The 14,028-nt window shown below is 38.3% G+C and overlaps 1 protein-coding gene across 1 annotated transcript in view; it reads right to left on the bottom strand.

Annotated features, from left to right (window-relative positions):
- Positions 1-14,028, bottom strand: part of DPY19L1 (dpy-19 like C-mannosyltransferase 1) — a 123,489-nt gene that overhangs the window by 84,793 nt on the left and 24,668 nt on the right. Inside the window, exons 5-6 of the mRNA XM_025381067.1 lie at positions 12,120-12,240; positions 11,271-11,364 (exon numbers count right to left, since the gene is read on the bottom strand). Coding sequence (XP_025236852.1) covers positions 11,271-11,364; positions 12,120-12,240 — 215 coding nt within the window. The remainder of the gene's footprint in view (positions 1-11,270; positions 11,365-12,119; positions 12,241-14,028) is intronic.

The following is a 14,028-nucleotide window of genomic DNA, read 5'->3' as shown; positions in this document are numbered from 1 at the left end:
GAACCCAAAAGCTGCCAGAGGGAAAAAACTAGCCACACACAAAAGGAACTAACGGTAGAATAGCAACAGACTTTTGAAAAGCTACACACCATCTTAGAAGACAGTCGAAAAAAGCCTTTAAAAGTCTGAGGAAAAATTAAAATCAACAACCAGGCAAACCAGTAATTAAGTATAAAAATAAAAAAGGAAATATTCAAACATGCCTAACAAATGTATTTTAAAATTATCTCTGTGACTCTCTTGGAAATTACCTGATGATATGATCCTCAAAAGGATGAAACAGACCAGAAAGAGACCAACTTGGGGTCCAAAACACAATGAATCTAAAGCAAGACAGGAAAGGGGAATTCTCAGGATGGTGGCGAACAAAACTCCCAGGGAATCGCTATACGGAAGCCCAGGGAAGGATGGGTCTAGGATGGAACCAGAGACAGAAGCTCCAGGAGGGAGGTCCCAGGGGATAGGAGTGGGAGAAATGAAATAATGGATTTTATACATTTGACAAAGTATAAAATAAGTCTTTACACTTCATTGTAGATCTGGAGAGGAATTAATCAGCATACAGAACACCAAGGAAAACAAAATATTAGTAATAATTAACCACAGGAAAAATTTTAAGTGACCAAATAAACAATTATTTATACTACTTAATTCAGCAGTAAGCAATATTTTTACAGTCATAATAATGTAACTGTGGACCATGGTTTTACGTATTAGAATTGCTGAGGTTTCAAAGATCTGAAAGTGGCTTCCCCTAGACAAAGGGATTGATGGGGTCGGGTAGACAGATGGGGTAAGGGACCACTGATGTACTTGATTAGAAAAAGTTGAATAATGCCCAAAGATATGTATGTATATACAAAGCAGTGAAAATTCAGTTTAAAAACATACTAATAAGTAACATACCCATTGTAGGACACATTAATAGAAAGAAAGTTGTTCAATTAACTTATTTGGAGACCTCTTGATACTTGCCAAAAAATACTTATAAGGAACAAATCATAAAAATGTTCCAGATAACATTAAAATAGATGTTCGTAGTCACCACCAAAAGAAATAATACAGTATATTTTAACCTTGGCTTGAAAACCATTAAAGAAAAATCTTCCAAAAAAAAGAGAAACTTTCCATACTGAAATTACCAACTACAAACTACCAGACCATGTGAAGGTATGGAGTTACAGTCATCTTACCTAGAGGATGAGGAGTTGGGGAAATGTGTAATCGCAAAAGAATCCGCCCCCCAACACGGAGTATGTTACCTTTCCCTCCAATGTGTAGTTAGTTCAATAAATGATTCTAAGTAAAATTAACTGAGGAAACTATTAGAATAAAATTACATGTATAAAATTACGTGTATGACAGCCACAAATGGAGCAAAATAGGATCCCGAAAAATGACAACACTAGAAAGAGTAAACTTCCACCTATCAAACCAAAACAATGCGTACAGAAATATCAGCTGAAGAACAGCAAAATCCTGGGACCTCAGAATCCTTCAGAAATGAACTATTACGGAACAGTAATATTCTGGAACATGCGAACAGAAAAGAGAACAGAAAGTCTAGATCCTTCTTAGTGTCATGTATCTTTAAAACATTTTAAGTAAAACTTTTTATGAAATATAAATACCACTCACTCTGGAAATGGAATAAACACTTTTTTCTTCATTATGCAGAATCTTTAAACAAAAATTAACTAAAGCTGCAGACAATTTAATTGCTGTGGAAAGAACACTTAAAATGTATTCTCAAAGACAGCAGAGCACACATTTTGGAGGCACTGTTGGTACTCAAATCCCTACTCTGCCAATGACCTCGTCAAAGTTATTTAATATCATTGTGTCTCAGTTTCCTTATCTATAAAGTGGTTTACCTATCTCATGGAGTAACCATATGGATTAAATGAATTTCTGACTGCAAAGAGTTTAGACTAGAGCCTCGCACATAAGCGTTATACATGTACTGAATTTCTCCAATCAAAAACAGTCTTCAGTGAAGATTGGAATCTGCAGAAGGAAAGCTTCAGAATGAGTCCACTGGAAAAACACTTGCTAAATCGGTAAATGCTAGTAAAGCTTATATGATAGATAATATATTTCTATTGTGCCTTTCACATAGGGTAACCATAAGCTAAGTTTTTCTTTCAATATTTTATTAATTATCAATTCATGTATTCAACCAAAAAATATTTTGGAAGGCAAGCATTCCTCTGGGTCCTTTGCAAACACTACCTTATTCCATTCTCACACAGAAGACAGTCTCTTAAACTCATTTAGGTGTTCTCCCCTCTACTCAATCACTTCTTTAAAAATCTTCTATAATCTTCCATTTTAGTTAACCTAATAAAACACCGCACCTCCCTTTTACAACCCTAAAAGACATCTGTTACTTTATATTTTCTTTTACATCTAAAGGCAAACCAAAGAACTGGCAGTCACTCTAAGTTCTGCTCATATCATTTATTCAAACTATATAAAAACTCAACCTTAACAGATTCCACCCACAATTTAGAGCTTCTATATAGCTTTTTTTGGTCTTCTAGCCTTAACCATGACAGCCTAAGTTTGCCAGACATCTAAGGAAAGCACCTAACATGGAAGGTAAAGAAGATGTTTAAAAAAACAAGTGAGGCCAGGCGCGGTGGCTCACGCCTGAATCCCGGCACTTTGGGAGGCTGAGGCAGGCAGATCACCAGGTCAAGAGATCAAGACAATCCTGGCCAACATGGTGAAAGCCCCTCTCAACTAAAAAATACAAAAATTGGCTAGGTGTGGTGGCACATGCCGGTAGTCCCAGCTACTTGGGAGGCTGAGGCAAGAGAAAATTGCTTGAACCCAGACGCAGAGGTTGCAGTGAGCCAAGATCATGCCATTGCACTCCTGCCTGGTAACAGAGTGAGACTATGGCTCAAACACACATACATATACACACACACACACACACACACACACACACACAGACAAGCTAGAAGATGCCAAGGTTATTCCGGGAGGGTAAAAACATCATTAATACCCTCAGAGGGAAAATTTATTGAATCCATGAAACAAAAATAAAATACTATTTTTTAAAAAGGAATGTTTATAGAACAAACAAAACTTCTTGGAAACTAAAAGCATGATAATGAAAAATAGAAACTCAGCAGAAGGTAGGAAAAAATAAGGCTGATAAAATGTTCTAGAATGTAGAACAAAGCCAAATAAATTAAAAATGGGTTGGGGGGAAGAAAATTAGAGGACGGGAACTATGAACATCGAAACAATAAAAGTTCTGAATCAGAAAACAAAGGGAATAAAGTAAGTAAAGAAATAATTCAAGAAAATTCCCAGAAATCAAAACATGACTGAAACAACACATCAAGTGTCCAAGAGAACACATGAAAGCAGATCTACACTGAGACATAATGCTCTGAAATTTCAGAACCATAGAGACAAAGAAGATATTCCACAATCTTCCAGAGAGAGGAAGGGGAAGCACAGGTCACATACAAAGGTTTAGAAATCTGAATAACTTAGGAACATCTGAATAGCACCGTCTGCAGCAATCAACATTCTTTTTTCTTCTTCTTCTTGAGACAGAGTCTCACTCTGCTGTCCAGGCTGGAGTGCAGTGGTGCGATCTCAGCTTACTGCAAGCTCCGCCTCCCGGGTTCACGCCATTCTCCTGCCTCAGCCTCCCAAGTAGCTGGGACTACAGGCGCCCGCCACCATGCTCTGCTAATTTTTTGTATTTTTTAGTAGAGACGGGGTTTCACCGTGTTAGCCAAGATGGTCTCGATTTCCTGACCTCGTGATCCACTCACCTCAGCCTCCAAAAGTGCTGGGATTACAGGTGTGAGCCACCGCGCCCAGCCAGCAACCAACAATGTTTTCAAGTCTAGAGTTCAATATTTGGCCAAGCAGTGAACCAAATATGGAAGCAAATAAAGACATTTTCAAATATGCAAAGTTTCCTAAATGTTTACTTCCCAGCTATCTACTCTCAAGACCTACTTACTAGAAGATGAGGTCTACCAAAGTGAGAAAATAAACCAAGAAAGAGGAACAAACAGGACAAGGGCACAGGAGATCCAACAGGGGAGAGTAGTCAAGGAAATCCCAATGGGATGGCAAAGGAAAATGCCAAGAGGACAGATGTACACAAACCATGGAAGGTGGCCAATCCAGAACCAAGTACTGACTCATGCCCAAAATCTCCACATTTTATTTGTGTGAGCCTGGACCAGATTCTCATCTGTATTTTATCTTGGCTCCACATGCTTTACTGCTGGCATCAGTTAAAGACACTTATGTCACTCACAGAAGTTGTTCTGCTTTGATATGCGCCAGAGCCAGGGTAAACAGTGGGGAATTTAGAAAGAGGGAACAGCTCTTCCCCTCATGATATTTCTGCTGGATATGCAGTACCTGGCCACTACATTTCTGCCAGATGTCCCTACCGACTGAGTCCCACATTTATCCCAGGACTAGCTCATGACCTTGCCTACTGATGTCCTGAGGAATCACGCTCCTGGTTGAAAACGTATATGGGATTTCTCAGGCCTGGTCATACGCAAGGCTTTGCCTGGCAGGCATCACAGGGAAAAGACGCCCTTCACACACCAGGCTTGGTGCAGAGCCAGTGTACTGTATTCTCTCAGGGGAGTTGCAGTCAACGACTCAGCCACTTCTGAGAGATAAACCTCTTCTTATATTTGCCTTCCTAGCCCACGCACCTTTATTTCCTGGTCCCATTCTCTGCTAAGGCCTGGTGGAGAGGGGTTCCTTAAAGTGGCTATTCCCCACTCTGACTCAGACTCTGCTCTCTTTGGCTCTGAGCCCTTCTCCTTTGCCCCACCACCTCAAGAACCACAAACTGCAGAAGCCTTTTGCTCCCTTTTGATGAGGGTGAGATATCCTGGTCCTCACATCCTACTTACACCATTACAGTAAATGATTAAAGGCTTAACTCTCACTTTTGGCCTGTCCCTTTAACCAGCCACTCCCATACCTGACAGCTCAGCTCCCTCCCATAGCTCAGCTGAGCTCCTGAGGGCCTCAGAAAGTTCCCTCAGGGAACCTAAAGACCATGACTCAGAAACTCTCTTCTTCTGGGAACTTTCATCTAACAATGGCAATAGTGTCCTCTCCTTTAAGCAGCTAGGTTTGTGCTTGATACTCAGGTTTTCAAAACTAAATACACCTTATTTAAGGATATGCACATGAGTGGCACAATCATAAAGAAAAACAAGGAAAACATTGGTCCAAAAGTTAGGATGCCATTTCCTCTGAGGGTTGAGGGAAGGAAAGAGAATGCATTAAGAAGGAATGCTAAGAGTATGAAAGCTCTGATAATTTATTTATTTTTTTAATCTGTGTCATGGGTACATATTTTACACGATTCCATAGTCATAACATTTTACACATAAAAAAGTATTTTTTTACTGGTTATTTATTTACTGGGTTATAGATAATACACTCATATGATAGCAATGCATAAAATAAAGTAAGAAATTTCACACAACTGTTTCTTATAAGATCCTCAATACAAACTGAAGGAATAATTTAAAAGTAAAGTTTCAGTGAAAGTATTGCATGGGGTACAATGAACAAAGGTCCAAGTAGGCAGCAGTGACTGGGCAGCTATCAGTCAACAATGAGACACTCCGCAGGGGCACTGTTCTGTCTGCCCCAGGATGACTCATCAGCCACACTCACTGCCCACTGTTTTCTCCAGAAGACCTCCTCAGACGGCGCTTGATCTAGAAAGGAATCACAGGCTGAAGAGTCTAAAAACCTAATGGGGTATTCTGGGGGCAACCTCGCATAGGATACTGAACGGAAAAGAACTCAAAGATTCTAACATATGATCTAAAAATCAACTTAAGTACTTTTATAATTCGACCATATTTCGCTTATCTTAGGCAAAGGAATTTCTGTCTATCCTTCAGCTCCAGTTTTAAGGAGAGTAGTAGGAACTCTGAAGACAGAGGCAGCAGTAATCAGGGAAGAATGCTACAAAGAAAATGAAGCTCAAAAAGACAGCACCAGAGTCCTTTCTGGCCAGCCATAGCCCTGGTCTGTGAAAACCCTGGGTGGTTTCATGTATCATTTCACCATCCTGAGATTCAAAACAAATCAAGCAATCAAAGGCAGGGCTGCTAAGTAAGCAGCTGCACAAGCGGGTAGTGGGAGAAGTGAATGGGACCAGGGCCTCACTGCTGGGGAGAGGAGGAAGGGGTGGGAGACTAGATTGAGATAGCAAGGGGACCCAAGGAAAGTCCAATTAAAAAGTTTTGTTGGCTGGGCGCAGTGGCTCACGCCTGTAATCCCAGCATTTTGGGAAGCTGAGGTGGGTGGATCATCTGAGGTCAGGAGTTTGAGACCAGCCTGACCAAAATGGTAAAACCCCGTCTCCACTAAAAAAAAAAAATACGAAAATTAGCTGGCTGTGACGGTGCACCCCTGTAATCCCAGATACTCAGGAGGCTCAGACAAGAGAACTGCTTGAACCCAGGAGGCGGAAAATTCAGTGGGCCGAGATTGCACCATCGCACTCCAGCCTGGGCAACAGAGTGAGACTTTGTCTCAAAAAAAAAAAAGAAAAAGAAAAAGGTTTGTCTTAATTTTGTCATGTGAGAGAGAAGGTAAGGGATAAACACATTCTGAGGTGGATGGGAAGGAAGCAAGAAAGCAAGCCTGAAGGACAGCGACGGGCAAAGAAGAACTGGCAGCCAGTAGGAATAAATCTAACACCCACAAAGGAATAAGCCTTAAACAAAGGCACTTTTTTCAATGATCCTCTGATTCCACCAGGCCTCTGTATCCCAGTATTGTACTCCCTCTTTTATTTCAGCTAGTCAGAGTATTTCTGGCACCCTTTTTCAAAGAGAAAGAAAAAAAACTCCTCCTTAGAAACCCTGTTATTGTTTGCACTCATCCTTACATAGCAGTAAAATTTATAATAAACTTTATATACATATGCATTTTTTTCCAGAGAACTGTTAAACATATACACATATTTAACAGCTTAATATACTATCCAATCTATTCTTCCTCAACAATGCACCATAACCAAACTAACCCCGAACTCCAAAATATTACTAAAATCACACTAAAGGGCAAAGAATAAAACCTTAGTATCACCTGCTTGATATCTGCCTTAGAGTCCAACAACAAAAGTTTTTTCTATTTATAAATAAGAGAACCTTAAGCATATATAAATTTCCTCCAGAAGAAACTATGGGGAAAGTTCTAACTGCCCAACAACCAATGCTCCTTCTTACTGGCAGAACAGAGATTTCCACACACTGGGTCTTAAGAAACTGGCCTTCAGAAACTGTTAGTCTGTGGCTAAGAAATATCAGGGTATCTTATGAAATAAATAACGGTAAGTATAAATCAATACAGCTTCAAAAAATAATTAACAATGAGTATTTTAAAAAAAAACCTAAAATACTGAGAATTCCAGAAAAAGAATTATACCATGAGTAGGCTGTGTTTGCAAAACAGATCTCACTTCATCTCCTCAAGTTAGAGCTTGGCAGTCTGGCTCCATTCACCATTTGGCTGTTTTCTATTTTTCCTTCTTCCATTTCTGGTGAAATGGACTGGCTTACCTGGCTTCTAAACACTTATATGTATATTATTTCAAAACAAATATACTTCTGAATTTAAAATGTCACAGTCAATCTGCCTGCAAATTTCTAACCTGCTAGACAAATCTCAACTTTTATTTCTCAGTATATAATACAATTTATTTCTTTAATCCTAAAAACAACTTTAGATATCTTCCTTTTTATTTTTAACCCATATTTTAAGAAGTCTGCAGCTTTATCCCGCTCATAAAATTACAAGGGTGACTAACCATCAAGAAAGAAAACATTAAGAACTAACTAGTAATCTGAAACCTCTAAATGTACTTCAGATCAAAAAACATATAAAAATGCAATGAAAAACACTGACAGAAAAGAAGTGATAAGAGTCTCTATTCAAAATAATATACATCAGGATCAACTGTGGCAAGAACCTTCAGTTTAGGATGCCTTTGAATAGAGCTAAAGAGATGGTTCCGGGTTAAGAAAAAGCCCACAAACAGCAAAAGGAAATCTGGAAAAATAAAAACATGTGCTGCTAGTACAGACCACCATGGGATCCAAGAGTTGGGTAACACAGAAGGGGCCAGCTAAAGCACAAAGCAGTCAAGTGGGTGGAGCTGAAACAAGTGACAGCCATTGACATTGGAAGAAGAACCAGAGACAGTCATCTAGAAAGACGCAAATGTTCTAAAGTAAAAGCTGCTCCCTCATGCCACCATAAGCAGTAGTCTACAGACTTTTTTACACCAAAAGTACAGTAAGAAGACTTTACACAACTTAGCACACACACACGTGTGTGTGTGTGTATGTGTGTGTGTGTATATATATATAGCAAATGGAAGTTTCTCTAAATAGTATCTATCCTTATTAGTGTGGTAGATGATATTATCTACTTTGTAGTTTTTTTTTTTTCATCTAAAATGAAATGGGCTCAACCCACTGAATCAATTGTAAAACTCTCTAATAAGTGATGCCCTGCAATTTGACAAACGCCGTGCTGAAGTAGTCACTGCTTGACTTTGAGGACTGGGGAAAGTCAAGCGTTCCATGAGATCATACTTCAGCTTGAATCCTGTTTTCATATTGGTCAATTTTTGTATTTATTTCACTTGCTTTGGAATAGGTTTCAACCCAGTCAGTTACCCAGGCCTTTCATCATCCAGCACAACCACTGTTCCCATCTGAATCCTCCACAACACTCCCTGAAGAACATGCATCCCAGCAAAACTGATCTGCTTATTACCTGCTTTCCACACACTAGATTTTGGCCTTTGCCTCTCCCTGGTATGCTTTTATGTTCATGGTTTATTTCCACCTATCCAAATACCTCTGATTCTACAAGGTCACACTGAAGTAGCCCTTCCATGCAGTACAAATTCCTTGTGCCTCTGGAGTTCTAAGAACTCTATCCTTCCTTCCTGTCTATCTTCCATTCACACACACCCTGTCGCACTCCCATGTTCTCAGAGCCCAAACAGCCTTAAGAATCTACTTGGTATGAACTGTATGTGTTGACTGAACAACTGAATATGCATCTCTTACATAGACAGAAAACTGCCTACCAGGCAGCACAGGGGTTAAAGACTGAGAAAGGTCAGGTCAGGGCCAAAACCACCAAAAACCCCTCAACCGAAACCAGAAACTTCTATTCTCTTCAGTAGATGTTGTGCCTTCTGCCTTTGAAAAAACAGTTATAACAAGTATCACAAGAAAATATGAATGCTTTAACAATTGTTTATAAGTTCTTCCTTCAATTAAAAAAGTAGCCAGGCAAGGTGGCACACATTTGTAGTTCCAGCTACTTGGGAGGCTGAAGCAGGAGGATTGCTTGAAGCCAGTGGTTTGATGCCCTAGTGCACTGTGACTACATCTGTGAATAGTCACTGGACTCTAGCCTGGGCAACAATATAGCAAGACCCCATATATTTTTTTAAAAAAAGGTAGCATAAGTGTAGATTAGCAGTTTAGCAAACATGCCATGTTTCATATTCTAACTTCTCTTATTTAAAATCTAGTCTCCCAAATGTAATAAAGCTACACATAGACAGATGGGCAGTACTTAGCAAAATGAATAGACACCACCAAGTTTCTCTCCCTCTGGCTCATTACGATGCAAGCACACAGGCCCACTTTCCCTCAAGTCAGCCCCCTTTTCTCATTACCATAGTCTTTTGGTTTAACTTACTTCCCTGTGTCTTGTTTCAAAAACAAAATCTTTCACATCATCTTTTAATTATGCATTTTTATTTTTGTCTCCCCAATTAAACAATAATTTTCTTAGACCTAAGTCAGAAATATTAACATCAAAGTATCTTAAATCTACATGCAAATATATTTACATTGATCTTCTAACAGCTTCCTCGTTTGACAAGTGCTTATCAAGTAGCTGCTAGATACTCAAAAGGTGGGCTAGAAACTCAACAGATCTTTGAGGTACTAAACTGAAAATGCCACACTTCCAAAGGAAAGGAGATAATGGGATAATAGCAAATTCAAACTCATTATCCCGAATTGAAAATCACATACAATTCTTGTAATTCTGTACTACAAAGAATCAATAAGCAGCAAGGAAGAAAATTCTAAAGATAATCTCAAGGTAAAATACTTCAAACATATACAGTATAATAAATTGGCAAAAAAATAAGAAAGAAGAAAAGTAAACATAAAAAGCCTTAAAAAAGTAGTCTTTTAGTTTTAGGAATGCTGCTCAACTACAAACTAAATCAAGTCAGATATTAAATACTCTACAGAAGATACTTCTAAATATTACATAGAAAATACTTCTATTTTAATGTTAGTAAAGAGCTATTAATATTATTTGATAATGAGTGGTCTTTTCCCTTATATATTATGCAAATAATGTATACTGGAAGGAGCTGAAACAATCTACAGCCATTGACATTGGAAGAAGAACGGAGTCAGCCATCTGGAAAGACCCAAATGCTCTAAGGTAAACGCTGCTCCCTCATGCTACCTTAAGCAGTAGTCTACAGACTTTTTTTTACACCAAAACTATAGTAAGAAGTCAGACTTCACGTATCTCAGCACACACATATATACACATACATACAGCAAATGGAATATATTGTTCCATAACAATATATTAGATATTCTATAACCATATATGGAATATATATTGTTTATACCCAAATGCCTAAGAATATTTAAAATTTAGGCACTGTGGCTCATGCCTATAATCTCAGTACTTTGGGAGGCTGAGATGTGCAGATCACTCAAACTCAGGAAGTTGAGACTAGTCTGGGCAACATAGTGAAACCCTGTCTCTACAAAAAATACAAAAAATTAGCGGAGTTTGGTGGTGTGCACCTACAGTCTCAGCTACTCAGGAGGCTGAAGTGGGAGGATCGCTTGAACCCAGAAGGCAGAGGTTGTAGTGAGCACAGATCACACTACTGCACTCCAGCCTGGGTGACAGAGTGAGACCCTGTCTCAAAAAAAAAAAAAAATTAAATTTATCAAGTATTCCCAACTCTATTTACACCTCTAAAACTATCTTAAGTGTGATGGGCCATGGCAGTGGTGAAATCATGCAAATAATGAATGATTTTATGATAATAAGATATTTTAGGATATTTTCATAAAACTGAACTATAAATTAATCAATGATTAACTATTAAGTAATCAACTATTTTATTTTAGTATATCTTATAAACACATAGTAAAATATTATCTTACCTTAAATATGTGCCATATATGAAGAATAATGCCATCATTAGTCCATTTAAAATAAAAATTACAGCAACATAAAAGCAAGCAGGATCTCCCAATCCTTTAAAAATAAACAAAACATATGTTCTAACCACATTAACCCAAATTACCTTATGTGTCTAGCAATTTATATTAAATTGTGTTCATTTTGAAAATGGTGGCCAGATATATTCAATAGTTGCTCTGGTTCCCACATGAAAACATAACACTACTGCAAAACATAAATGCGATCAAGGTAATGAGCAATAGTGATTTTAAAACAGGGCTGCAAATTCACAGATATGCCTCCTCAGGAGGTATGGGGTCTATAGCCCCCATTTTTGAGTTTCATTGGTCTTGTGACTCTTTCAATGGAGTACGGCAGAACAACACTATGTGACTTCTGAGGCTAGGTCATAAGAGGCCATGCAGTGTCCAGCTTGGAGCCTTCAGCTGCCATAGGAAAAGCCTTACTACAACTCTGAGGTACTTTGCTATCAAAAAGCCCAAGTCACCCAGAAAGGCCACAGGTAGGTGTCCCAGCTGACAGTTCCAGCTGAGCTCAGCCTCACAGTCCTCCATGCCCAGGAGTCAAAATGTGAGCAATGCAGCCTCTCAGTTAATTCCAGTCTTCCCAGACATTTGCGTCTTACTAGCAGAGGTCCCTGAAATCATGGAGATAAACCAGCCCTGCCCAAATTCTGGACCTGCGGAATCCATATGCATAATAAAATGGGTGTTGTTTACACCACTAAGTTTACAGTGTAAGCTTATTATGCTGGATAAGTTTATTATGTTACAACAGATAACTGGACAATATCACAGAAAGAAACTTACCTTCACAGCTTTCAATAGGACTGAGTCCTTCTCCTCTGGTAACCGTCCAACATATCTTGGTCTGAATACCAATCAAGTCCATTATTTTGGTATAAATCCGGTACCAGCTGGCCAAAATTACCTTTTTTAAAAAAAAAAAAAAAAAATGGAGGCATCTTAAGAAAATATACTAAACAATTTTCATTACTAGAATACTTTTGAGATATTCTGACAATTATCATATTTTCCCTTTCTATACCATCCACTTGGCTCCCTTTAAATGTAGTAAAATGAGGCTCAGAATCTCCTAGGCAGATTCTTCACTGGTCAGTTTTCAATTGTTCATCCATGGTTAAGGACAAAATATGGGCCAAAAAAAGCGCCAAATTTATGATTTTCAAAAACTATACAACTCTACTAAGAGACACAAAAGAGGATTTGCACAAGTAAAAGATACTGGGTCTACTGGAATAGACTGAATTGAATAATATGAATTCTCCCTCAAATTAATTCATAAACATAAAATAATTCTATTCAAAATTCCTAGTGTCTAAAATGTATCGAGAAAACTAAAGGGAATGTTTTAACAGATATTAAGTCTTACCACTTTCAATAATTAAAATAGTGTGACACTGGCACAAGAATGGCTAGACAGATCAATGTAACCATGGTACAGGTGGTGATAAGCCACCCCAGATTCCCTCTTCTGGGGTGAGGCACTCATTCCTCCAGCTGGTTGGAAGACTGGTAAGTGAGAGCTGAAAGCTGCATCCCTTCCAGGGAACTGCCTGTGGCTGAAGAAAGTAAATTCACTCAAGGTGACAACCCCTACCCAAGGGCAATCTGCATCCAATGACTGACTAGTCAATAGGGAAAGATATCAAGGTCAGGGGCCCTTCTCTCAAGGTAGGACAACTCTGCAAGGCCATCCCAGATCCAGAGCTGCCCAGGGACTGGATGAGGCTTTCACAGTGACTGCATCAAAGCTCTCCTCTTCCTCCTGCCTCATTCATCCCCCTTCAGGTGTTGACCCTAAGGACACTCCCTCAACTACTTCCTGCATGTAAATCTCCATCTCAAAGTCCACTTCCCACAACCTCAACCTAAGGCAATACTGAGCACAAAATCCAGAAACACACGCAAGCATGTATGTATAATAATTTTGCATATAAAGAAGAAAGTTTACTTCAAAGCAGTGGAGAGAGGATGGACACCTCATCAGTGTTAGATTACACACAACACCATTTTCAAAAAAAAAATTCAAGGTTAGATTCCTACCCCACACTACGCATCAAAATGAATTCCAGATAAATTAAAAATGTAAATATAAAAAAATTATGATTATAAAAATGAAGTTTTTTACATGTATGTATAAAAGACAAAAAAGATTCATAGATATATTTCTGTATTAAAAAATACACAGACATCATACACAAAGTTAAAGAGCAAACAACTGGGGAAAATGTTTCATTATATAGCATTATATTAATATCCAGTATATAATAAATGAGCTCTTATAAAATTTTAATAGAAATATAGATAAAAGGCATGAATTGGCAATTATTTTTAAAAGCAAAAATGTATTATATGTATATGTATGTGTGTTATATACACATATATAGAGAACACTAAAATATATATATAATCAATGAATGAAATACATCATATGACTTCAATTTCTTTGTCTATCCAATTAACAAAGATGCAGGTAAATAAATAGTTTCGAAAACACTGCTGGTGGATAGTTCAATATCTATCTTGAAGGACTTTGGACAAAATCATTAAAGTATATATTCTATTGAACTAGAGTTCCACATCAACAAATTTATAGTTTTGCAAGGAGGATAAAGGAGAGGCCAAATGTCATCTCCACTTGCTGAACTGGGCTCACCTTCCCTCCACCCCCACTCAAGAAAGTGCACTCAATTAA

The sequence above is a fragment of the Theropithecus gelada genome, chromosome 3 (genome assembly GCF_003255815.1).
Source record: "Theropithecus gelada isolate Dixy chromosome 3, Tgel_1.0, whole genome shotgun sequence".
NCBI lineage: Eukaryota > Metazoa > Chordata > Mammalia > Primates > Cercopithecidae > Theropithecus > Theropithecus gelada.
Note: the sequence above shows the minus strand (reverse complement) of the source record. Positions and strands in the feature narration are given on the sequence as shown.